Source organism: Prionailurus bengalensis, chromosome D1 (assembly GCF_016509475.1).
Source record: "Prionailurus bengalensis isolate Pbe53 chromosome D1, Fcat_Pben_1.1_paternal_pri, whole genome shotgun sequence".
NCBI classification, from domain to species: Eukaryota; Metazoa; Chordata; class Mammalia; order Carnivora; family Felidae; genus Prionailurus; species Prionailurus bengalensis.
In genome coordinates this window covers 57,174,004-57,201,522 of record NC_057346.1, presented here as the reverse complement: position 1 = coordinate 57,201,522, position 27,519 = coordinate 57,174,004, and the positions used below count along the sequence as shown (strand labels likewise).

The window sequence follows — 27,519 nt, the reverse complement described above, 5'->3', positions numbered from 1 at the left end:
TTGGTAACCGCGCCTCTGCGGCAGGCCGCGTAGGCGGCAACCGGTGGGCGGAACTTCTAACTACTATAAGTCCCGGCAAGCTCCGCGGCCACTTCCGCTGCCATCGCATGTCAGCCAGCCCCGAACTACGGATCCCGATGGGCTCTTGGCAGCGCGATACGCCGTCAGCTTCAGCCAATCGGCTTCGGACAAGTAGGAGGGGAGGGAGACGCTGAGGCAGACAAGATGGCGGCGGCGTCTGCACAGGGCGGAAGGACTGGTGGTGGAGGAGGCAGCAGTGGGGCTGGCGGTGGTCCCAGCTGCGGGACAGGCAGTAGCCGCAGTGGCTTGTTGGATAAGGTGAGGAGCCGCTTTGGGGGGACAGCCGAGACCTGGGGAGGCCCGGGAGGCAGCGATTCCACCTTCCCATCCCCGCCCCCCTTTTCTTCTGTGGCTTTTTCAGCGGGTTGTCCTCCCCTGGCCCACCCTGGGAACCCTACGGGCGCTTGTAGCCCGATCTCCATAACTCGAACCTTGCCTCATTCCCTTCAGGTTTTCTTTGCTTCTTGGAAGTGTGCCTAGTCCTTAACGCTGGCCACCACAGCTTTTGGGGAAAATTTGATTATTCCCACATTTCAATGCAGCCATCGTTTTCCTCGGAGGTGCTGGGGGGGTCACAGTTGATGTGCCCATTTCAGTGGGAAATCTGAAGCCCGAAGGAATGAAAGCAGCTACTCGAAGTCAGTAGTCCCCAAACTCCCCATCACGGTCACCACACTTGGGTGCTGTTGTAGATTCTAAGTGCTTCTTGACCTTTTGCTTACTCAAGTTTCTGGGTGTTTTATCACGGTACTGCTATTACTGAACTGCCCTTATTGGGATGACAGGAAGCCTTTGAGATTTTTTTTTTCTCGCTTTCTTCCCACTCCCCCCTCTTTTTACCCTTATGCCTGCCACTAATTGCAGTCAGTGAGTCGGATTCGTGAACTTGATGCATGCTCTAGGTTGCCTCTTTCCCTCTCCGCCAATCCATTTTTGTTGTTGTTGTTGTTGTTGTTTTAACTGCGGTCCTAGCAACAAAGGCTTAAAGGAAAAGAAAAAGGGAAAACTCCTCTGTTGGGCCTTCTTGCCCTTTGCAGAGCATCTTGTTAGAAACACTTGCAAGGAGTACTGGTTCTGCCTCTAATTAGCTGTGTGACCTTCAAATAATGCTTTGTTCTCCCTGTTGCTTCATCTGTTAAATGAGGGGCTTAGCCTAAAGTGTGTTAGTCCCTTCCAGTTCTCTCATTGTGGGGGCCCTGGGTCAGGTTGATGAGAAATATTAAGTATGGAGCTTTTAATATAGTAAATAGGATTTCTTGCTTTAATTGAAAGCAGCTTTTGTTGGAATTCCTTGTGCCTAACATATGGTGGGTGCCTAAGAAATGAATATATGATCATATTGAGGGGTTCAGATCCAGGTCTTTTTGCTTCTGTTTTTAGGTGTCATTGGTTTTGAGTCACATGGTTCTCACAGTTTTAACCAATTAAAAAAAAATTTTTTTTAATGTTTATTTAGTTTTTAGAGAGACAGAGCACAAGTGGGAGGAGCAGAGAGAGAGGGGGACACAGAATTTGAAGCAGGCTCCATCCAGGCTCTGAGCTGTCCGCACAGAGTCCAACATGGGGCTTGAACTCACTAACAGATCATGACCTGAGCCGAAGTCAGACACTCAACCGACTGAGCCACCCAGGCACCCCAGTCTTAACCATTTTTAAGAGAGGAGAACATGTTCTGGGAATTGGGATGGTAAATTGCCCCAAGACACGTGAAAGTATTGGGAATTGATAGTCATTTTCGTACACAAATCCTGCCTTTCTGCTGGTGAGCATCTCAACAGCCTATGCTTATCCTGTCCCATTGAGTGCTCTTGTTTTCCCTCTGTTTAGATCATTACCAGCAAACATTACTCATGGGCGTTTCTGTTAAGGTAATGATTACTGAAAAGTATACAACATCATTGCATTATTGGCAGAACCTGGATTTGAGGCTCATAAGATTTAGGCTTTGAAGTAGCTTTGTTAATTTCACCCTGTATGAGGCCTGGCAAGTCAGTTAACCTCACTAAGCTTACTTTTCTTCATCTGAACTAGTACAGTTTTGGGGAGAATCAAATGAGGTGATATACATGAATGATCTCTTTGACCTATAGTGTCTAATACATATGTTCAATGGCAGAGGAAAACATAAAGAATTCTGTCAGAAGGTACTGGGGGCAGGGGGCACCTGGGTGGCTCCGTCGGTTGAGCATCTGACTTCGGCTCAGGTCATGATCTCACGGCTGGTGAGTTCGAGCCCCACACCGGGCTCTGTGCTGACAGCTCAGAGCCTGGAGTCTGCTTCGGATTCTGTTTCCCTCTCTCGCTGTGCCCCTCCCTCGTTCATGCTCTGCCTCTCTTTCTCTCAATAAATAAAATATTAAAAAATTAAAAAGTACTCAGAGGGGTGTCTGAGTGGCTTACTCAGTTAAATGTCCAACTCTTGATTTCCATTAAGGTTATGATTTCACAGTTTGTGAGTTTGAGCCCCACGTCAGGCTTGTGCTGACGGTGTGGAGCCTGGATTCATTCTCTCTCTCTCTCTCTCTCTCTCTCTCTCTCAAACTTAAAAAAAAAATAATGTAACTCAGTATAGCTGATTATAGGACATGGAGGTACCCAATATATTAAAAGTATTTGGTGTATTCAGATGTGTGCTTTTTACAGAAGTTCAAATGCAAGAGAGAACGATCCCTGAGATCTGCTTGATAAGCGGGTGAGGGCCCCAGGGGAAGACCTCGTTCATGTCTGAGAGTGGAGCTAGTACCTTATTTTTGAAGAGAGGACAGCATACTAGGTAAGAATGTCCTCGAGCAAATGATAGTGCAGATGGTGCCTGATGTTTTGGGTGGTGAGTTGACTGCGGACTGTCCTAAGAGACCTGTAGTGACATGAAGGTAGAATCAGATTGAAGAGGAAATGGATTGCTTGGAGTAAGAGTAGGAAGCTGTTGAAGGCTTTTGAGACTATATACAGTGGTTTTGGAAAATTAGATAAGTTGAAGTAGAAATTAAAAGTCTTCTGATTAGGCCTTATACCTTACTGGCGTGTAAGGTTTATTTAAAAAGAAAGGCAAGTTTGAGTTCTAGTGCAGCATGATAAAGGCCACATGGCCTTGGATAAGTTGCATGGTATTACTGAACTTGAATTTCCTTATGTAAACAATGTGGATATTCCCATATGTATTATAGGCTTGTTGTTAATATTAAATTGTACAGTTTGGTAAATGTTCTTTGTAAATGGCTGTAAAGAGAAAATGACCAGGTGATGAGAACCCCAACTTGAGCAGCAGAAGTAGATAAAAGGCCTCACAAAGGAGCACTTGGCAGAATTAACCCAAGAAGTGAGGGACCTAGGGGAGAGAAAATAAGTCAAGATGTGTTTAGGTGCTTTTTCTCAGAAAACTTTATTTTAGCTTTACATCAGGTTGTTCCTCTAATTTCTCTAGCATTTATTGCACATGGGAATTAAACTGTCATTTAATATGACCTGACCTACTGTCTTGTATTTTTCTACCAATTTGTATTTGTCCAGTTTCCCATGAAAGGTTCTTATAGTTCTCTGAGGTGATCAATACAGAATAAATACTTACAGCATTGAATTTAGCAGACAAAAAACCTTCAGATCTGCCCCCTCCATCATCAGAAACTGCTTTTGAGATGGTGCCTCTAATTGTCTGAAAACTGAGGGTACTATGGAAGGGAAACATGGGGAAAAATGTTATTCTCAGTGGAGCGGGATCTAAATGAATAAAGAAGTTTTTGCTCTGTGGGATTGAGAGGCTGTTACCTTACAGCCTCTTTAATTTTATTTGTCTTGATTTTTTTTTAAGGGCTTTTATTTTTATTTCCTGCAGCTGTAGTGGCACTTCCTGTGAAGAAATGTAATAAAGAGATGCAAATGTGCTTCTAGCTTTCTGTAAGCAGATGTGAATTTCTGTGCCTATGAAACTGAGAACAAAGCAATTCTACCTTCCTGATCTTAAAAATAAGTATGCAAATATAATTTTTCAACTTCTATCACAGAATAATTTAGATTATTGCAGTAAGATTTTTTTGCCCACAAAATACATCAAAGCATTTTGTTCTACATAGCAGGCTGTAAAGAAAAATTACTTGCTTAATTGTTTTAGCTATTAAAATTGACATAGGTATTAAACCATGCTTTCCAGAACTATATCCAAATCCTTTTAGCCTTGTCCATGGATTTTTGTCTCCTGGATGAATTGTTTTGGCTATTAAAATGTGGTATTAAACTGTGTTTTTTAGAAGCTATATTCAGACCCTTTTAACTTCATACCTGAATTTTTGTCTCCTGGCTGGACTGTTCATCCTGATCCTAAAGCACAGCTTTTATACCTTAGTAGTTGAGAACAAAGGCTCTGGAGCCAGGCTGTATGTCTGGCTTTGAATCTTGGCTCTGCCACTTAGCAGATATATATTCTTGGCAAGTTAATAAGTCTCTTTGTGTCTCAGTTTCCTCATCTGTAAAGTGGGAATAATAATAATATTTACCTTTGGGGCGCCTGGGTGGCTCAGTCGGTTGAGCGGCCGACTTCGGCTCAGGTCACAATCTCACGGTCCGTGAGTTCGAGCCCCGCGTCGGGCTCTGTGCTGACAGCTCAGAGCCTGGAGCCTGTTTCCGATTCTGTGTCTCCCTCTCTCTCACCCTCCCCCGTTCATGCTCTGTCTCTCTCTGTCTCAAAAATAAATAAACGTTAAAAAAAAAATTTTTTTTTAAATAATAATATTTACCTTAGAAGGTGTCTGGCACTATATATCTGGCATATAGTAAGCACTTATCTATCTGTCTATATATAGGTGCTGCTAATTAGCTGGTTACTCTGGGCTTCAGCTTCCTATTTTTTCCTAACATGATATGAAGACATCAGACTCCGTTGGGGTTTTAGTTAAAAATACAGGTTTCTGGACCTGATCCCAGACCTGAATCAGATTCGGTGGGACCTGGACAGCTGCATGTTTTTACATATAGCTATTTATTTATTTACTTATTTATTTCCTCTATATTTTAATATTTTTTTAATATTTATTTTAGAGAGAGAGAGAGCGCAAGCAGAAGAGGGGCAGAGAGAGAGGGAGACCCAGAATCAGAAACAAGTCTCCAGGCTCTGATCTGTCACAGCACAGAGCCCGATGTGGGGCTTGAACTCACCGGCCGCGAGATCATGACCTGAGCTGAAGTCAGACGCTTAACCGACTGAGCCACCCAGGCGCCCCTCTACATTTTAGTAGTTACTTCCAGGTTGAGCACTACTATCTTAGATTATTTTTTAAATCCTTTCTGGTTCTGATATATGAAGAGTTTTTTGTTTGTTTTGTTTCCAACTGTTCTGTTTAGTCAGTAGTGGTTTCTCTAAAATGTTTATAGTGAAGAGACATTGAAGCTTATCTGTGCCAGCCTCCTCATTTTATAGACATGGACACAGTTGAAGAGGGGGAAATGAAGCAACTTGCCCAAGCTGACACACTGAGTTGGTTACAGTTCTCAAACCTGGCTTCCCGGTTCTTAATCCAGTGCTCTTACTTTACTTCTTAGGTACGTTGCCTCTCCTACTGGAGCAGACCATGTGCTAACTACTGCAGTAGTGAAAAGAGTGTCTATTTTGAGGTTGGAAGACCTAGGCTCAAGTCTTGGCTTTGTGACATATCAACCATGTGTCCTTAGACAGGTCACGTATCGCCTTTTGCTGTCCTCCATGGTATCTTAGCTTGCCAGATTTCTGGGTGGCATGTCTGGACCCTGACCTACCTCTGACAAAGAAGATGAATAGTTTTATGGCATTGCTGTAATTGTGTGTGTGTGTTTAAAGAAACAAGGTGCTGGCTTTTTAACATTGTTTTGCAAACTAAACTTTATTTTTTAATTAAATGTTTATTTTTGAGAAAGAGAGCTTGAGCAGGGAAGGGGCAGAGAGAGGGGGAGACAGAGAATCCCAAGCAGACTCTGTGCTGGCAGCTCAAACCCACAAACCATGAGGTCATTACCTGTGCCGAAACCAAGAGTTGGATGCGTAACTGACTGAGCCACCCAGGCATCCCGGAAGCAGAATTTTAATAATATCTCAAAACTCATTATTTTTTACTTCATCAAACTTAAAAACTCTTGTGTCAAGGGACACTATCAGGAAAGTGAAAAGGTAGTCCACAGAATGAGAGAAAATATTTACAAATCCTATTTCTTTTTTTTTTTTTTAATTTTTTTTCAACGTTTTTTATTTATTTTTGGGACAGAGAGAGACAGAGCATGAACGGGGGAGGGGCAGAGAGAGAGGGAGACACAGAATCGGAAACAGGCTCCAGGCTCTGAGCCATCAGCCCAGAGCCCGACGCGGGGCTCGAACCCACGGACCTCGAGATCGTGACCTGGCTGAAGTCGGACGCTTAACCGACTGCGCCACCCAGGCGCCCCTACAAATCCTATTTCTTATAAGGGCCTAGTATCTAGACTATGTAGAAAATTTTACAACTCAATAACAAAAAGACAAACTGATTTCTAAAAGAATAAAGGATTTGAATGACCTTTCTCCATATGAAGCTATACAGATGACCAGTAAACACATGAAAAGATGGTTAGCATCATTTGTCATTAGAGAAATGCAAATGAGAACCACCGTGAGATACCACTGAGATGGCTATAATAATAATAATTAAAAAAAGAAAAAAATAACCATCGTTGACAAGGATGTAGAGAAATTGGAACCCTCCTACATTTCTGGTGGGAATGTAAAATGATGCAGCCACCTTGGAAAACAGTTTATCAGTTCCTCAGAAAGTTAAACATAGAATTACCATATAACTTAGCATATTCCACTCCTGGGTATAAACTCAAGAGCACTGAATATATATGTCTGAATAAAAACTCGCACACGAATTACCATAGCAGCATTATTCACAACAACCAAGAGGTAGAAGTAACCAAAGTGCCCAGAAAGTAGATTAGTGGTTGTAGGGAGCAGGGGATAGGGAATGAATACGTGTTGTTATGGGGTTTCTTTTTAGGGTGATGAAAATGTTCTAGAATTAATGATGATGATTGCACAACCACTGAATTGCACATTGTCTTTTTTTTTTTTTACATTTTATTTATTTTTAAAAATTTATTTAAATTCAAGTTAACATACAGCATATGAATCAGAACCCAGTGATTCATCACTCATATAGTACCCAATGCCCATCCTAACAAGTGCCCTCCTTAATGCCCATCACCCGTTTAGCCCAGACCCCCACCCACCTCCCCTCCAGCAACCCTCAGTTTGTTCTGTGTATTTAAGAGTTTCTTATGGTTTTATTCCCTTTCTGTTTTTATCTTATTTTTCCTTCCCTTCCCCTATGTTCATCTGCTTTGTTTCTTAAATTCCACATATGAGTGAAATAATGATATTTATCTTTCTCTGTTCTCACTTAGCATAATACACTTTAGTTCCATTGACATTGTTGCAAAAGCAAGATTTCATTCTTTTCAATTGCCAAGTAATATTCCTATGTGTGAGTGCACACATATATCTTCTTTATCCCTTTATGTATATATACATATATATCCCTTTATCAGTCAGTAGACAATTGGGCTCTTTCCATAATTTGGCTCCTGTTGATAGCGCTGCTGTAAACATTGGGGTGCATGTGCTCCTTCAAATCAGCATTTATGTATCCTTTGGATAAATACCTAATAGTGCAGTTGCTGGGTCATAGGGTAGTTCTATTTTTAATTTTTTGAGGAACCTCCATACTGTTTTCCTGAATGGCTACACCAGTTTTCGTTCCCACCAGTACAAAAGGGTTCCCCTTTCTCTGCATCCTCGCCAACATCTATTGTTTCCTGACTTGTTCATTTTAGCCATTCTGACAGGTGTGAGGTGGTATCTCATTGTGGTTTTCATTTGTATTTCTCTGATGATGAGTGATGTTGAGCATCTTTTCATGTATCTGTTAGCCACCTGGATGCCTTTGGAAAAGTGTCTATTCATGTCTGCTGCCCATTTCTTCACTGGATTATTTGTTTTTTGGGTGTTGAGTTTGACAAATTCTTAGATAGATTTTGGGTACTAACCCTTTAACTGATCTGTCATTTGCAAGTATCCTCTTCCCTTCCATTGGTTGACTTTTAGTTTTGTTGATTGTGTTGATTGTTTCCTTTGCTGTGCAGAAGCTTTTTATCTTGATGAGGTCCCAATAGTTCATTTTTTGGAATTGTACATTTTTAAATGGTGAGTTTTATGGTATGTGAATTATATCTCAATTTTAAAAACTCATTTCTTTTTGTCTTTACAGTGTTTATGGAGTATCCTCTAAAGTTTTCAAATTATTACTATTTTCTTAGCCAGTCATTCACAATTATTTAAGAGTGATATCACAGACGTTAACAATCTCCATCTGTCCAGCCCCCCCCCTTTTTTTTTTAGCAGTTGCCTACATTGTTTCTCTGCTCTGACCTTTGTTTTGTCAAATTTCACTAATAGTTTTTCATATTATTTGACCTTTCAGTAGTATTTGACTCACTGAACACTTCTTTCTTGAACTTTTCTCTTTTTTTTAATGTGGCTTCTAGAAGATTATTTGCCCCTGATTTTCCTCCACCTTCATTGGCCTCTGTATTATTGTTACTGTTTTGTCTTCTTCCTGACCCTTAAATATTGGCAAACCCCTCTCCTCTATCTATACTCATCCCAAGGAGATACCAGTGTCATGGCTTAAATACCATCTGTAAGTTGATGACTTCCACATTTGTGTTTTCAACCTGGACCTATCCTCTGATCCCCAGACTTCTGTGTCCAACTGTCTACTTGCCATATTCACATGGATATCTCATAGGCATATTAGACTAAATAGCCAGAGTCAGTCTACTTCCAGTTTCTCTGGTGTTGCCACTAATGCTCATGTTCATAATTAACACATGGTAATTTCTAACTTCCAACTTAACTCCAGTGATAAATGCAGCTGTTAATAAGCCACTCATTCATCAAAGAAAATTTAAGTAATTTTCTTTGCAGTATTTCTTGGTCATTTTTATAAAAAATAGATTGAAATTGAAAATTAAGTATGTTGCCAAGAGCTCTAATCTCTGAGATATCATGGTATTTCCGAGTTGGGATCTAAGTTAGGTGATGGTGCACATTCTCAAGACAGACATCATTTTCTCCCCAGATTGAACATTTTTTTCTTATTTTGAACTTACTGTCTTTTCATCTTTTGCTAAATGTGTTCATATGGGTGGTAGGGGGTCCATATTTCCGACTCATACGGTAATCTCGCCTTTTGACTTTACCGTCAATTTTCATAATCTCCTTATTTTGGTTTAGAAAATTCTGAAATCAGTATAACTGGAATTTAAACATCTCAAACTCAACATGTACAAATGGGTATTTCTCCTTTTTGCATCTGTGTACCTTCTCTTAGAAAATCACGTTAGCTCAGTTACCTAAGTCTGAATTCTTTTATCCCTTTGCTGTTGCTCTTATTTAGGCCCTGCATCTTAATCAGTCATTTGAATCTGATGTGTTTATCTCCACTGTTACTCCTCTCCAGACCATCTAGCAGGTTGCCACTAGAAATGGCTTTTAGGGTCACCTAGGTGGCTCAGTACGTTAAGCATCTGACTCTTGATTTCTGCTCAGGTCATGATCTTATGGTTCATGAGTTTGAGCTGCATGGGCTCTGCTCTAATGGTGTGGAGCCTGTTTGGGATTCATTCTCTCTCCCTCTCTCCCTCTCTCCCTCTCTCCCTCTCTCCCTCTCTCCCTCTCTCCCTCCCTCCCTCCCTCCCTCCCTCCCTCCCCCCTCTCTCCCCCTCTCCCCCTTCTCTCCCTCTCTCTCTCCCTCTCTCTCTCTCCCTCCCTCCCTCTCAAAATAAATATTTTAAAAAATGACTTTAAAAAACAGAAATTTGATTATTTTGTTCCTTTGCTTAAAATATTCTCAATTGTTTGTCTCAGAATAAAGTCCAAGTCCCTTAACATAGTAAACTAAACAAGACTATCTAGGATATACTCCCTGTTAAGTGCCTCATCTACTTTTCCTCCTTTGGAGCCTATATCCCCTTGCTAAACTGGGAGAGACCTTACAAAGAAGGGAGAGGAAAAGTGTTAGTTTTTCTTAGAGCCATACTCAGCTCTTTGTAAATCAGAGCAAGGTCCTTCTATTGGCACTAATCTCTGGTAGCCTTCATCTCTTCAGTGTGAATCGAGGAATCTTTTGAGCCTTTGTCAAGCTTTGTGTACTGGCCTTTGTGAAGCTAAGGAACTTCATGAAGCAATCCATGGAGGTCTTTATCACTACATAACTTACTTCTGTTTTCACTGCTATTAAAATAAGAAAATAGAAGTGTTTATGTTATTTAATACTCCACACAATTTTGCTTTGCTGGACATACCTTTAATGACCAAGGATTTTGTCCTTTTTTTGCCTTTAACGCCAGAAGATGCATGGGGAACAGGAAAAGCCTGTAATCCTTAAATAGGTTAAATAAAAAAATACCTTCCTGTACTATTTACATATTCTCAAGACCTGGATTATGTTTAATATCCTCCTGAAGTCCTTAGAAAAGTGAAGTTCTTTTTTTTTTTTTTTTTTTTTTGATGCTTATTTACTTTTGAGAGAGACAGAGACGGAATGCAAGTGGGTTAGGGGCAGAGAGGGAGGGAGACACAGAATCCGAAGCAGGCTCCAGTCTCCAAACTATCAGCACCAGAGCCCGACATGGGGCTTGAATTTATGAGCCGTGACATCATGACCTGAGCCGAAGTCGGACACTCAACCGACCGAGCCACCCAGGCGCCCTGAAAAGTGAAGTTCTTAATGCCATATCTGCAGTGAAGTATCTTTGTAGAACTTTTTATTCATATTTGCAGCAGAGAATTGTAACTGAAATGAGTCTTTGTAATGTTTAGTCAAAACCATCAAATGCATATTTTTGAGACGCCTGTGTGGTGCAGTCAGGTAAGCGCCCTACTTCAGCTCAGGTCATGATCTCATGGTTCGTGGGATTAAGCCCCACATTCGGCTCTGTACTAGTGGCACAGAGCCTGCTTGGGATTCTCTCTCTTTCTCTCTCCGCCCCTCCTGCCCCCCCCCCCTCCAATAAATACACTTTAACAAAAAGTTTAAAAAATGCATATACTGGTTAGCTGTCTAGATCTGGCAATAGGTATGCTGGTCCAATAGTGTTTTTATTTCTTAATGTTGGTACTGACAAGGAAGTGATTTATTTTAAATGGGACTTTTTGAGCTATATTTTCAGTTAAATTTCAGTTGGTTTTAAATGGAGGGAAATGGAAAATTCAAAATCTATTTTGTGGGTTTTGTTGGTATATTCAAGATTAAAATCATTTTTAGATTCTTTTTACGTTAGCTATAACTTACCAGGTAGGAATCAGGATCCTCTATACGGCTATCACTTCAGGAATTTATGTCTTTTTCTTTTGTTTTTGATAGCTAATAATTCCTTTCCTTATATTTTGTGGGAAGCACCTTATACTTTGTGGGAAGCAATGTGGAATAATGAGAAAGAGAATGGGTTTTGAAATGAAAACTCCGTTGAGTCTGGCTTTACCACTTCCTGTCACTTTGGGCAAATTTCTAAAACCCTTACTGTTATCTATAAAAGAAGGATGTTAGTCAGTTTGAGCTGCCTTATCAAAAATGCCATAGAATGAGTAGCTTAAACAACTGAAATCTTTATCTCATGATTCTGGAGGCTGGGAAGTCTGAGTTCAGGGTGCCGGCATGGGTTCTGATAAAGGCCCTTCTGCTTGCGGACAGCCTTCTCGGATCCTCACATGGTGGAAAACAGAATAGAAACAAGCTCTCGTGTTCTTGAAAAAAAAGTTTTTTTTTTTTAAACATCTATTCATTTTTGAGAGACAGTGTGAGCGGGGGAGGGGCAGAGAGAGAGGGAGAAACAATCCGAAGCAGGCTCCAGACTCTGAGCTCTTAGCACAGAGCCCAATGCAGGGCTTGAACCCACGAACTGTGAGATCATGACCTGAGCCGAAGTTGGACGCTTAACTGACTGAGCCACTCAGGCGCCCCTTGTGTCTTTTTGTAAGGGCACTAATCCCTCCCATGAAGGCTCTACCCGCATGACCTAATTACTTCCCAAAGGCCCACAGCCCAATACTATCACATTGGGGTTAGAATTTCAGCATCTGATCTGTGGGGGAGAGACAAAAACATTTGTCCATAGCAGATGGTAATTGTTCTTAGTAGCGTTATCATAGGGATTAAAAGAGATGGTGTATGTAAAACATTTAGCACAATACATAGGACACATTGTGCACTCAGTAATAGCTCTGGTTATACCTCCCTCAAATTCTGTGGATAAGAACCAAGTGAGATTACTTCAGCCACGTATACATTTGTTAAATTTACACTGAAAGTTAACATTTTAGAAATCTTTTCCTTTTTTTTCTTTATAAGATTGTTTAGACATCTTTTCAAGAAGTAGCTGTTGACACTATGTTATGTCCCTGACTCTGAGAATGTAAAACATGTAGTCCCTGTTACCCAGTGAGGGGGATGTTATATAAATCCAGCTAACTGTGATGCAGTATAGTAGCTTTGCATAATTAATAGCAACAACAGTAGCTAATTCTTAATAACTACTTGTGTGTACCAGGCATTTTGCTGTTTTTTAATTACAGTATTTAATCCTCATACTAACGTGTGAAATAGATATTTTTATCTTTATTTTACAATTGAGCAAACTAAAGCTATAGAAAGATTAAATTATGTGCTCTTGCAAAAATAAACATTAAGAGAAAGATTAAATTATTTGCCCAATATCATCCATTAAATAGGAAAGTGAGAATTAAAACTCAAGTAGTCTGACTCCAAAGCTGTATCTTTTAACCACTATATTGTGCTCCTTTGCATAGTAAGGGCTGCCTTATTAAGTGAAGAAAGAATGCATTTGCCTACATCTGTAGTGAATCTAAATTCAGTTAGGTTCTGATTTGAATATAGTATGTCTTTGAGAAGAAGGCCACAAACAGAATCTGCCTTGGGGTTGAGTTCAGAGATTAAGGCAAGTAAAAGTAAGTTTCTATCACTGAAGAAGGGACAGTTTTATGGTGAACCATGTGTTTATAAGTTAGCCCTAAGTAATTTAGTTGCCTGTCACTTACTGGCTGTGTGATGCTTAATATCCCTGGACTCTAGTTTTCTAATCCGAAGGACACTGGTTTCCATATTGAGAATCTGCTTAAGGCCTATCAGTGGTACTAGCAGTTTAACAGTGGATGCAAATTGACCTGCATAAGGGATATCATCCTGAAATTTTTAGACACACAACATAAAGAACTTCCTGTAAGGGAAAGAACATTGTATATGAAGGATCAGGAATCAGAATGGCTTCAGGAATCTCAGGAGTCCCTTAAACTCTTGAGACAATGGAATAAAACTTTAAATTTTTTGAAGAGAAATTATTTGTATTAATTGTGAGGGGAGACTAAAAGGATGTTTTCAGATGTGTAGTCTCAAAATTGATTTCCCGTGTGCGTTTTTCAAGGACTCACTAGAGGATGTGTTCACCAGATCAAGGGAATAGTAAACTGAGAAAAGAGTAAGACATGGTATCTAAGAAAAGGGGGTCCAGCCCAAGAGGAGGTTATGGGAACCCCCAGGGTGGTGGTGAAGGGAAATTCCAGGATGATAGCTATACAGCAAGCCTGGAAAGCAGTCCACCCAGATCAAAGCAGGTCAGGAGGCTCTAAGACCAATTACTCCAAAAAGATGAAATTCACAGAATGATGAATACTTTTGCACATATTGACAGGAAATTTAAACAATTGGGTGAGAATTCAGAATATCACTATATTGATGATAAATACATTGATTGAAAACAACAACCAAAACAACAGTAGCTCCAAGGAAAACAAAAAGTTATCAGGAAAGAAAAAGTAATCCTAGTATAATACATGACTCATCTGTGAATAGCATTTATGATTATAATGTACAGTTTGGATAATCTAGCCAAAATTAAGGTGTAAGACCAAATCACTAGTGATCTATGATGTATTAAAAAGATGGTGCGGGGGGAGCAGAGAAAATTAATGTGATTGTGGCAGGGTATGAAAGGGCTCAGTTTCCTCTTTTGTTGTGAGAAGTCAATAGATTTAATGCCAAAAACTGAGAAATTAAGAAATAAGAATGTAAACAATTGTTAAAGCAATACAGAGATGAATATTAAAAAGAAAATTCAGCCAAAAGGAAATAAAAGTAGTGTCTGAGGAGGGGAATTGACAATAGCAATGGTCTTAAAGTCAATGCCTATGATTGTTGATTGGGACCAGTATACATGTAACTGTACCATGCAAGAGGGAGTGTGGGAAAGAGGAATTGTGTGAAGTTACAGCATTGCTATATCTTAATTGGCAGTACTGCCTGTATCAGGGATCCCTAAGTCCACTTGGTTCAAGTGATTTACTAGGACTGATTCACAGGACTGAGTATGTAGTTTTACTTGTAGGCAAGATTTATTTCAGCAAAAGGAAGAGGTGCATAGGATGAAGTCTGGAGGAAACCAAGTACAAAATTCTGAGAGCCCTCTGCCAGTAGCGTCCTAGAAATTATGCTTAATTCCTCCAGTAACAGTATGATGTGACAGTACGTATGGAGTGTTGAGTGTTGTCTGCCAAGGAAGCTCACTACAAACTCAGTGTCCAGGTTTTTTACTGGGAGCTGGTTAAGTATGCACCCTCTGCCTGGCCTGTGGCAAAACTCCCGACTCCTAGAAAGAAAACTCGTGTGTAGCATAAACTACATCATTTGTACAAACAGCTGAAGCACAATGAGCCACTCGTACCACTTAGGGAAAGTTTTATATCCGCGTAAGTCACTGTTTACCAGCCAACTTCCCAAATACCAAGCAAGGGCCAGCCTTTGAAGCAGGCCTTTCTAAGGATGGCGGTCTCAGGCCTATCTTAGCTCTTTTCTGCACAGACCTTTCTTGGTAATTTATCCTGTGAGGTCCCATATGAAAGAAACCAACCTTTGCTTTGTCTTTTTGTTACAAAAGGAAAGCAATTGCCCTTATGGGGTAAGAAGATAAGAGAGAGAGGGAAAGAAAAGTTTCTTAAAATGCTTTGAATAGCAGGAGAGAGAAAAATGGAAGAGTAGTATACATTTTAGTTGAGCAGTTTTTGAGAATGACAGAAAATAAGTCAGAAAAGTAAGCATCTAATGTCCACCCTCCTGCCCTTTTTCTAGATGTGTCTCTGTACTATAACAGAGATGCTATTTTCTCTGAATAGGCTAAAGGTTTTCATGCACACAAAATGGATCATGCTTCCATCTCTTCAGAAATCATAAACTTTGTGAGTCAGTGGAAATGTTCCTGTGCCACTTACTGAAGATTTCTTCTAGCTGCCAGACAGTGGAGGTACAGCTGGGGCTATTTCAGCACATGCTGTAATAGCTTCTGTGTTTTATCCCCCCAGATTGCTGAGAAATTATCCTCTAAGTTGTAAAGGCAAGTTTCTTTAATGTACTGCAGATAGTGATGTGTAGCTGAGTATCTATGAGAATATGATTTTTTCTTTTTGGAATGACCCCAAAATTTTTTAATGACTTTGTTTCACAAATAATTTTAATTATGAATTCTGGCTGTACAGGTTCTTTCTTTTGCTTGCTGTTATCAAAATGGTATTTGCCACGAGTAATTTTCTCAAAATTCTTGTTTTTATGAGACACCAAAGGCAAAAAACCTTGATTGACTTTTAATCACTTGAAGTATAGCTGTTGTAGTTCATGTTTTTTTCTCTCAACAAACTTCACAGAACAGTTTTTCTTTTTTGTGTAATAGTACATAGGATCACAGTTTTAAAAAACAAGTTTGTTGTATTATATTTCTACAGATGTTTAGTCTGTCTCCTTATTTCTCATATGCAGTGTCTGAATTTATCAGAAAGATAAATATGAAGTTCTCTTCTCTTTCTGTAAAATCTATTCCTATTTTGTATTGGCCTGCTGGTTTGTAATTTTTATGAAATGCGGTATTCGCTTGATATAAAAAACTAAGAGTTGGGCATTGTGCTAGGGCACCTGGGTGGCTCAGCCGGTTGAGCATCTGACTTTGGCTCAGGTCATGATCTCAGCTTGTGAGATCACGTTGGGCTCTGTGCTGACAGCTCAGAGCCTGGAGCCTGCTTTGGATTCTGTGTCTCCCTCTCTCTCTGCCCTTCCCCAGCTCATGTTCTGTCTCTGTCTCTCTCAAAAGTAAATAAACATTAAAAAAAAAACCAAAACTTAAAAAAAAAATTTTTTTTTTAAAGTTGGGCATTGTGATCTATAAAAGACAGGTTTATCAGATTATTTGTAGCACCCTGTTCCACTTAAGCTTTGTTCATGGAATCACTCACATTTGAGAATTTTTTTTACTATATGAAATGTTCACATGTTTAAAAATTAAAAAGGCATACATTAAAGAGTCAGTCCCACCCATGTCCTTCTACCTTCTCAAGATATCTGGGTACACTACAAGTTTGTTTAACCAGTCCTCTGTAGTTGAGTACTTGAGTTACTTTTTGTTGTTACAAATGCTGCTTCAGTGAGTAGCCTTGTATATTATTTCCTGTGTACAGGAAATTTCCCAGAAGTGGAATCCAAGGTGGTAAATTGCCTTAGTAGGTGTTATACCATTTTGAATTTCTACCAGCAGTGTGTGAGACAGTCACTTGCTTCTAGCTAGCACAGTATTAGAGAACCTTTCTAAACCTTTGTAGATGAGAGAAATTGAAGTGGAGTTTGTCCAAAGTCCTATAACTAATAATAGGACTTGATTTTTAATTCAAAATGTTCTTTCCAACAGACTACACTGGATTTTCTGTTTTCCTACAGTTGAGACATACTGGTAAAATATAAAAGTTGTTAGCTGATGAACATGTATTAAAAGAGATGTTCCTCATCTTGTTAGTGTCTGAAAGTTCATGGGTGTATATTGTCTGAGTTTTGTGGTCACAGAATGAAAGGATGAACAAGTGGAGTTCTTCCCTATTCCCACATTTGGGTGAAATGGGGATGGGATATGTGAGTTCACACTGTAGTCTCTGTAGCCCAGATTGAGCTTTCTGGCATAGAAGACTGGCAACATCATATGAGTACCACCTGATTCTAGTGACCTAATCTCCTTCAATTTCATTTTTAAGTGTTTTGTCTTTTAGCTGTGTAACATCAGAGGACAAAGTAAATGTTACATGTACTTGAAAGATGGTCTTGTTAAGTAAAAACTTCAAATAAATTTTAAAGATCTAATTGGCTTTATTAATCGATTCATGAATCAGGCAGCATTCCATCTAGCGGGTAGAGGGAAGCTCCAAAAGGCTACAGAAACAAAGATTTTTAAAGCTAGAGAGGGAGTGGAAAAAAAGGAAATTATTAGCAAAGAAGCCATTGTTTTAAGCAAGATCACCCTTAAGAGAATGGAAGGGGCTTATCAGCAAATTTCCTAGTGCTGACCAGGAAATTCCTGTATTAACTGGATATATTTCTGTGGAGTTGAAACTGCAGTTAGGTACTAGGTCTTATGTTGTTTTTTGAACACTTAAGGAAGTAGTTCATGTTACTTTCAATAAGATGCCATGCCTGGTGATGCAAACTTTTCTGTTTTACAGTGGAAAATTGATGATAAGCCTGTAAAAATTGACAAATGGGATGGATCCGCTGTGAAGAATTCTTTGGATGATTCTGCCAAAAAGGTATTTTCTTTTTTTTTTTTTAATTTTTTAATTTTTTTAATGTTTGTTTATTTTTGAGAGAGGGAGACAGAGTGCAAGCGGGGGAGGGGCGGAGAGCGAGGGAGACACAGAATCTGAAGCAGGCTCCAGGCTCTGAGCTGTCAGCACAGAGCCCGACATGGGGCTCAAACTCACAGACCACAAGATCATGACCGGAGCCAAAGCCGGATGCTTAACTAACTGAGCCACCCAGGCGCTCCAAAAAAGTATTTTCTTGAGGTAGGGAGTCTGTTAACATATGTACAGCTTATGGCACATCTGCAGGATCTTTTTCTTTTGTGACTGGGAATGACCGTAGTTTTTAGTTGTAGGAATTGAGCCATAAAGCAGTTTCTAAAATCCTTAACGTTATATGAGGGAATATGCATTAAAATGTTAGCTACCTCAAGCTTCTGTCAAATTCTCTAATTTTTGAATTACAGAAAGCTGGTAGTTTATTGTTTTTGAGGTTAATTAGCCTAGAGCCAACAGGGTTGAGGGGAATATAGGATATTCATTCATGATTGGTCATCTCTCTATTTAAAAAGGGAAGAGAAACTTCCCTTCATCCCATGGGCAAAGTTGAGGATTAAAAAAAACAAAACAAAATGTGTGAGAAGTTAATGAACTTTTTCTCTGGGATCATTGTGAACAGCTTGAGTCTTTTTTGCTTAGAGTGGTAAAATCCTGATTGGAGAGAACTACTTGGTAATTTATATGATCCTTAATATAACTTTTACATGGAAATCAAGACTAAAAACAGGTACTAGGAAGGAAGCAATTCTGTGAGCTTGATTCCTTGTTCTTTTTACTAGGTACTTCTGGAAAAGTACAAGTATGTGGAGAATTTTGGTCTGATTGACGGTCGCCTCACCATCTGTACCATCTCCTGTTTCTTTGCCATAGTGGCTTTGATCTGGGATTATATGCACCCCTTTCCAGAATCTAAGCCTGTTCTGGCTTTGTGTGTCGTATCATATCCTTTATTTATGCTCAGGTTTGTTCTGTAGTGACTGTTTATTAGAATCTCTACTGGTCATCCTCCCTGCTCCCTACAGAAAACAAACTTTGATTCTGGGGCCTGCTACTGTTAGAATTTAACAGTATGAGCCATGGGCATCTGTAGTTGTAGGTAGTAATTATCATTGATATTTTAGATATAGTGTGGTTATTTTATCTTTAATTCTGTTTAGTTGTTAATGTAGAGGTCATTATAATCCATGTGTGAGTGCCTAATAGCAAACCACACATTATAGTGAGACCCAGTTCTTCTCATTTCTGGCCTACCGCATTTCCATTAGACCCAGTTTGCTTTAAGACACTCATTCCGGGATATAAGGAAAGGATCAGATTTTGGAGATTCAGGTTTCCTTGAAGCTGAAGGGCTGGACTGAGAGTTAGTGAGCATGAGTAGAGGTGTGGCTTGTATAACAGTAGAATTAAATCCTATTCTGGAGCTGGAGGACCTGGGTTTGAAATGGAAGTTGTTTTGTGATCTTGTGCTAAGAAGAACTTACTGGAGTCTGCTTGAATGCTGCTCAGTTACATATATATGCAATAGACATTCAGAATTACAAAGATTTTTTTTTTTTTTTTGAGAACGAGAGAGCGAGCTCGTGCTTGTGTGCACGCAAGCTGGAGAGAGGGAGTGCTCAAGCTTGTGTGCTCAAGCCAGAGAGGGGCAGTGAGAGAGGGAGAGCGAGAATCCTAAGCAGGCTCGGCATCCAGTGCAGAGCCCACTATGGGACTTGAACTCATGACTGTGAGATCATGACCTGAGCCAAAATCAAGAGTCAGGTGCTTAACCAGCTAAGCCACCCAGGTGTCCCTGAAATATTTCTAAAAAAATGTACTTTGGGAATTTTTCTTCTAGCAAGCCATTTAATAAAGCAGGCCCTGATTAAAAATGGTATTCTCCAAATTGATCCCAAATTATAGTCCCAGAATTGGCACCTTGACTTCTTTCAGTAATCAGATAAATCATCCCAGTATGAATTTTTTCACCATTAAGGTGGTTCCAGAGAATATGTTGTAGGTTCTGGAGACAATCCCCAAAGGAATTCCAAAAGAGGTTTAAATAATGAGAGCAACATAATTATAAATATATGACCTCCCAAGAGAACTACCGTGATAAAATTTCATTTGTTTGGTGTTTCAAGTAAACATGATCATGGTATTTTTTATAATCGTGTCAGTTCCATATGTAATGGTAATGACTTCCCTGTGCCCAACACTAAAAATGCATACACACACACACAGATATATATGTATATATGTGTGTGTTCTTTTGTGTGTGTTTGTGTGTTTTTTCCTTAACTTTATCTGAACCTATTTTGTGATGATGGGGATCCTGACCATTTATACCTCATATAAGGAGAAGAGCATCTTTCTTGTGGCCCACAGGAAAGATCCTACAGGAATGGATCCTGATGATATTTGGCAACTGTCCTCCAGTCTCAAAAGGTATGACTATCCTCAAAGACTATTAAATTCTGCTGTCGGATTCTCTCTGGGAGTTGAGTCATTTTCAACAGACTATTTTATTGTATGCTTACTCCATGCAGATCATAGTACCAGTCATGTAAAATGAAGAAAGGGGTATGAATGGTCTAGGTTTTTCCTAACATTGTACTTCTGAGATTGTATTATCACAGAAGTGCTCTGAGGATAAACTGTTGGAGGAAGTACTTTGGTAGAAGGATGAAGAATGAGTCTCTTTCCTTGTGGCCAATAAATGAAGCCAATTAGAATGCAGAACTAAGAAGGCCAAAAGTGTGAAGTGAATTATCTTTGAAGAGCCCCATTAGCTTCTATATCTTCCGTGATCTTGACTACAGTCTGTGTAGTCAGAAATTTTTGCAGCAATGTACTGGGCAACTCAGAGAATCACCTTTCCAAATTCCTGACCAGCTGTGGGTATAACTTAGTACAACTGACACCTGAGGTCTTTTTAGGTATCCAGAGCTGGGTTCTAGCTCATCTCTTTCTAGCTGTATGATGTTTGGTATATCATGTAAACTATTTGAGCTTTAGTCAAAACCAGATCAAGAATGACTCATAGAGTTGTTGGGAAGATGCCAGCTGGTACATATACCAAGTATAAAAACAGCAAACGTTGGTGAAGCGTTAACCATATACTGGGTATCGTGCCGAGTGCATCATCTCATTTAAATCTTAGAACCACCCATTTTATAGGTAAGAACACAGACCCAAAGGGTTTAATTAATTCCTAGAGCCCAAAAGTAAATTCTAGCTGGTATTCCAGCCCATATCTGAGCCCAGAACTCACGCTCTTAGTCACTATCCTAAAAACACATGGGACAGTTCCTAGCACATAGTAGGCTCTCAAATTACAAGTATGGTTATTCATATATATGATGGTAAGCATAGCATCAACACCAAACAGCCTCTCCTTACTGGCTTGTGCCAATGCCTATGAGGAGGAGCAGAATGTGATTCTGATGTTCTAGCTGGGTTCTCCTGGCATGGCCCCCAGCTGCCCTTTGAACTCAGCCATCATAAGTCTATACCTTGTGTCAGGTCCCTAAAACAGTTGTAGAATTCTAGACCCTAGCAGCATCTTGATTTCATTATTTCCATTCACGCATTTCATCTCATTCATACACACATTCTCATTTTTTTGACAGCTTTATTGAGATATAGTTCACATACCGTACAGTTCACACATTTAAGTGTACAGGTCATTGGTTTCTAGTGTGTTTTCAGATATTGCAACCATCACCACAGCCAACTTTAGAGCATTTTTATCATCTCAAAAAGAAACTCTGTACCCTTTAGCTATCTGCTCCCCTGTCCCCCCCCCCCGCCCCACACCAATTCCCTCAGCCTTCAGTCACCATTAATCTGCTTTCTGTCTCTATAGATTTCTCAGTTCCAGATATTTCATGTGAGTGGAATCATATAATGCATGATCTTTTGTGACTGGCTTCTTTCATTTAGCATAATTTTCCAAGATTCACCCATGGTGTAGCAGGTGTCGATATTTTATTCCTTTTTATGCCAAATATTCCATTACATGGCTATACCACGTTTTGTGAATCCATTTATCAGTGGATGGACATTTGAGTGGTTTCCACCTTTTGGCTATTGTGAATAATGGTGCTATAAACAGTCCATCTACAAGTTTTTGTGTGGACATAATGTTTTCATTTCTCAGGTAACTTACCTAGGAGAGGAATTGCTGGGTCATACGGTAACTCTTTTAATTGCTTGAGGAATTGCAGACTGTTTTCTGTAATAGCTGCACCATTTTCAATCCCACTAGCAGTGCACGAGGGTTCTGTTTTTTTCCACATTCTCTGCTGATTTTTACCAGCTGCCACATTATTGTTTCCTGTGGTGAGGAGGTATGCCACCTCTGTTCCTTCTCACTGCACTTAAATATAGACTCTCTTCTCTTTCCTTGAAGATAGCTCCTGGCAAAAAAAAAAAAAAGAAGAAGAAGATAGCTCCTGGCTCATTGGCATTCTCTCTAACATAGCTCCTTTGGAAGTCTTGGTGATTTCATTATCCAAATAGTTGATAATTCCTGTTCACTGGCCTCTCCTCTGATCATCTTGTTTTCTACCGTGGCTCAAACACTTACTTCCCTGGACATACCCTAAACCTTGCTGATACTGGTAACTAATTACCTTCAGTGATTTCAGTTTCGGTATCCCGCTCTATGACCATTGCTTCCTATTTTTCTGGTTCTCTTGTCCCAGTGGTTCTTCAGCCTCACTGGCATCTCTAATGCATTGAGCCTCCCACCTTTTCACTGTCTCTTTTGTCTTTCATTGTCTTACTTCCTCCTTACCCATCCTCGGTTCCATGGCATTTCTGTAGTCCAGTTACTCTCACTGTCCTAAAGCATCTTTTATACCTTCTCCTCTGTCTTCATACCTATCCTACTCTCTCATATTTACCCTCCTATTCTTTTGTTGCTGAGAAAATCAAAGCAGTCAGAAGCCCCCATCATTACCTGCTTGTGGTGCTCATCATAGTCTGTTTCTTCCGGAGTTCCCATCTAAAGCCTCCTCTCCATTTATCCACTAGCTTCTCTCCCTTCTCATTTACATGATGTTTCCCTCTCTGCTGGATCATTTCTTGTGGCATACAAACATGCTGTAATTTCTTCCAACTAAAAAAATTGGTTTTGTTCTCCTTATTCTCCCCACATGGTCTTATTTCTCTGCTTCCCATTTCTTCTCTCTGTATCTCTTGGATCTGTTTGTCTTTATATCTCTCTCATCCTTGTACTCAATCAGCATTTGACAGTGAATCGCTCACTCCTTGTTACACTTGCTTTTTAACTAGGTTTCTAGGATACCATAATCTCCTAATTTTCTTCATACCTTAATGTCTGCTTTTCTAGTCGCTTTTATGATTCTTCAGTATTTGAAGGAACAGCTCTAAATTTGAAATGCCACACTAGTGCTTGTTCCTAGCACCTCTTCTCTATCTATATTCACTAAGTGTTATATTATCTAGACTTTCAAGACTTTAAATACCATCTTTATACTGAAAATCTCTGAATCTGTATTTTCATCCTAGACCTATCCTGAACTCCACTTTTCTGTTTGACATTGGATCCTATTTAGCATTTCAAAATTAACATATTCAAAACCTAAGCCTGCTATCCCTCATCCAAACCTGTTCTACCTCCAGTTTTCCCATCTCAATAAATGGCACTTCCATCCTCCTATTTACTCCGGCCAGTACTCAGTCATTTTGACTCCTCTCTCTCAGTCTTTCCAATAGTCTGTCAGCAAATCCTGTCAGCTCTGTCTTCTAAATATATTCAGTCTGATCACTTGCCATCTCTACTGCTACCCTCATCTCTCAGGTCACTGTAATAATGTCCTCATGGACCTCCACAACTGCTCTCCCTGCTCATAGTCTATTTCCAGTACAACAGGCAGAGTGATCTTTTTAGAGCATAAGGCACTTCGACTCAATCCTCCGTTCAAAACCCTGTCACTCTGAGAAAAATCTAAACTCCTAAGTCCAGCTTAGAAGTCTATACTCCTCTATTCTCTGCACCCCACACATAAGCACACATACCCCTTATTTCCTGTGGCTCTCCTCTCATTCCGTCATGTTCTTCAGACATTCCAGGCATGTTCTTGCCTTAGGGCTATTGCATTTGCTGTTTCCTTGCTTGGATTATTCTTTTTCCAGAAAACTTGTTCTTCCTTTCTTTAGGGCTCTGCTTAAATATCTGCTTAGTGAACCCTTTTCCTGCCTGCTATATTTAAAAGGACATCATAGGGGCGCCTGGGTGGCTCAGTCGGTTAAGCGTCCGACTTCAGCTCAGGTCACGATCTCTCGGTCCGTGAGTTCGAGCCCCGCGACGGGCTCTGGGCTGATGGCTCAGAGCCTGGAGCCTGCTTCCGATTCTGTGTCTCCCTCTCTCTCTGCCCCTCCCCCGTTCATGCTCTGTCTCTCTCTGTCTCAAAAATAAATAAACGTTAAAAAAAAAAATTAAAAAAAATAAATAAAAGGACATCAAATTTTCTGTTTTATTGTTGGTTCTTTCATATACGCTAAAGTTAAAGTCCCAAAAGACATGGCTTTGTCTGTGGTGTTCACTGCTGTATATCCTTAGCATCTGAAACTGCTTGACATGTGTAGTTGGTACTGAATAAGTATTACATAATTATTATATAATAACATTTATATTTTCCTGAAAATATTTTAGATGTAATTGTTATATATTACATGTAAGTTATATAACATAAAATAATAAAATATTAATGAGTATTTCTAAAGTGCATCAGATCACAACTCATCAGATCATGTCCTACCATCAAAGCCATGGAACTGCCAGTGAAACTGGGCCTATAAGTCCCAAATTACGGAAATCAACTAACAGCAGTTGGCTGGAGTTTGAGAAAAATTTTGAGGTGTTGAAAATAGTTTAAAGACCATCACTCACAGCTATTCGGGTTGGGAATAACTGGCTAGCCAAGGTTTTTTGTTTTTTTGTTTTTTTTTTTAGTATGGTTGACACATGGTGTTATATTAATTTCAGGTGTACAGCATAGTGATTCATCAGCTCTGTAGGTAGCTCACCAGGGTAGCTGCCATCTGTCACCATGCAGTGCTGTCACAGTACATTGACTATACTCCTGTGCCTTTTGTCCCTGTTACTTATTCCATAACTGGAAACCTGTATCTCCCATTCCGCTTCATGTATTTTGCCCATCCCCCAGCTACCTCCCCTTTGGCAACCATCAGTTTTTTCTCTGTATTTACAGGCCTGATTCTGCTTTTTGTTTGTTTATTCATTTGTTTTGTTTAGATTGTACATATAAGTGACATGATGTGGTATTTGTCTTCCTCTTTTTCCATTTAGCAATAATACCCATAAAGTCCATCCATATTGTCTGTCCTGAATGAGAGGATCTCATCCCTTTTTTGTGACTTTCTTATCTATTCATTTGTTAATGGACACCTGGGCTGCTTCCATATCTTGGCTCTTGTAAATAATGCAGCAACAAATACAGGGCTATTTCAAATTAGTGTTTTCATTTGGGGGAGTGGGGTAGCAAATACCAAGTAGTGGAATTACTAGATCATATGATAATTCTATTTTTAATTTTTTGAGGAACTTCTATACTGTTTTCCACAGTGGCCGCACCAATTTACATTCTCTCCAACAGTCCACAAGTGTTTCTTTTTCTTCACATCCTTACCAACAATTGTTATTTCTTAGACAATAATTTATTGAGCTATGATTTTTTTTGAGCACTGGTTAATAATAGGTACTGTTTTAACCATGGCAGTGATCTTGAAAATTATGTGGTAGTTTTCCTATTTTAAACATGCAGAAACACGCTTAAGCAGTTGCTTCCGTAAAGGTAATAACAGCTTGACAATCTACTGAATGTGCCCTAATTAAATGGAGACAGAAACTGTTAGGTCATGGTCAGGGGAGGAATGTCAGCCTGCCAGAGGTTGATTTTTATTAACGCTTTTGAATTGGTGGATATAGCAAAGGACCTCAAGGTACCTTAAGGTGTAGGTAAAGAATCTCTAGAATTCATATAGTAAAAGATACCCTCTGTCCTAGAATAAGGTAGAACCTGGAACTAGATTGATTATAGAGAACAAGCACCGAGCAGCCTAGAATTGGTGAACATCTGTGAAAACACGAGTTCTTCATTTATTCATAAAAATTTGATTGTCTACCAAGTGCTAAACTAAGAGTAGAAAACAAATAAGACAGAATTCTTGTCCTCAAGAATCTCTGAGTTTAGCGAAGAGCACAGATACACAAACATCCTTTCAGTAGATAATTTCATTGACCACATGGGAGCTATCATTAGACCTTGCATCTGATAGGTGCTTAATATTTGAATTGACGATTGATGGTGCAGTGTATGACAAAGGTGAGACATCCGACACAGTTTGGGAAGGCTTTCCCAGAAAACTTTATGCCCTAATATTAATAAATGGGAACTAGTCCAGTGAGATGGGAGAGAAATGTCTACTAGGAAGACCCTTCTAGCATAATAAGGGCAAAACCCAGAGGTAAGAGGAGTGGTCTGTATAACTGAACAGTCTATGACAAGGTAAAGGAGGTGCACAGTAAGGCAGACATGGTAATACCAATGAATCAGAACTTGTATCTTGAAGGCAATTAGGAACCTCTGGAATTTTTTTTTTCTTTTTTTTTTTTTAAAGATCTGTGTGTGACCTACAGCACCAGTAGCCAGCTCAGTCCTTTCTTCAAAAACAGTTGATGCTCTAGTATTACTAGTTGAATCTCTATGTTTGGGTTTTGACTTCTTATCTTTGCTTAGGTTTGATGACAAATATACTCTGAAGTTGACCTTCATCAGTGGAAGAACAAAGCAGCAGCGAGAGGCCGAGTTCACCAAGTCCATTGCTAAGTTTTTTGACCACAGCGGGACACTGGTCATGGATGCATATGAGCCTGAAATATCCAGGCTCCACGACAGTCTTGCCACAGAAAGAAAAATAAAATAGCCAATTTTAAAAGCAGCCATCTTTCTGCTGGATCATGCTGAATTTCGGGATGAGGGAGAAGGAAGCAGAGAACTTAAAATGGATAAAGTAAGATAATGTTAAAAATGTCCCTGTTTTGTCCTGAAATTTTAGTCCATTCTGGATAAATAGGATTTTCTAGTTCAGATATGAGAAGTTGTAGCTCTGATATCTAGCTTTAGCCTCCTAGGTCTGCTGATCGTGTTGTTTTGATTTGCTTTTCTAGAAAAGCATTTTTGCTAGCCATACAGACTTCTTCCTACCCAGCAGTACTTTATATCACATAGCTTTGTGCCATGCAGCATTTGAAGACTCAATTTTTAAAATTGTTAACCTATTGCTGACCTTGTTGTGTTAATTCCTGTTTCAACAGCTATTTCTCTTAATTCAGGATACAACTTCTTGTGTATGACAGCTTTCCTTCACACACCATTTTTGTGGGTGTGTATATATCTGACTTGGGGAAGAATTGGGAAAAAAACACAGCTTTTTAATTTGTTTAAAACAGACCTTCTGCCTGTTACATTTTGTGCTTTTAACCAATTAAAGAAGCCAGTGGCATTTTTAGTTTTATATTGTCTTGTTTTCCACTAGTATGTACCTGTTGATTTGTTTGTGCCCTTTATTAACTGCCATTTTCTAAAATTTTTTTCAATAAAAGGAAAGAAGATGTGAAAAAATGGAGTCATAGTCTTGATGAAAGGAATGAACAGAGCAGCAAGTGT

At 39.6% G+C, this 27,519-nt stretch overlaps 1 protein-coding gene across 1 annotated transcript; it reads left to right on the top strand.

Moving 5' to 3' along the window:
- The first annotated feature begins 207 nt into the window (after positions 1 to 207).
- Positions 208 to 27,367, top strand: SPCS2 (signal peptidase complex subunit 2). The gene is made up of 5 exons (XM_043580249.1): positions 208 to 339; positions 17,681 to 17,764; positions 18,598 to 18,758; positions 20,111 to 20,245; positions 26,590 to 27,367. Exons 1-5 carry the CDS (start codon positions 226 to 228, stop codon positions 26,774 to 26,776), a joined length of 681 nt encoding a protein of 226 aa, XP_043436184.1. The 5' UTR covers positions 208 to 225; the 3' UTR covers positions 26,777 to 27,367.
- Positions 27,368 to 27,519: the final 152 nt, after the last annotated feature.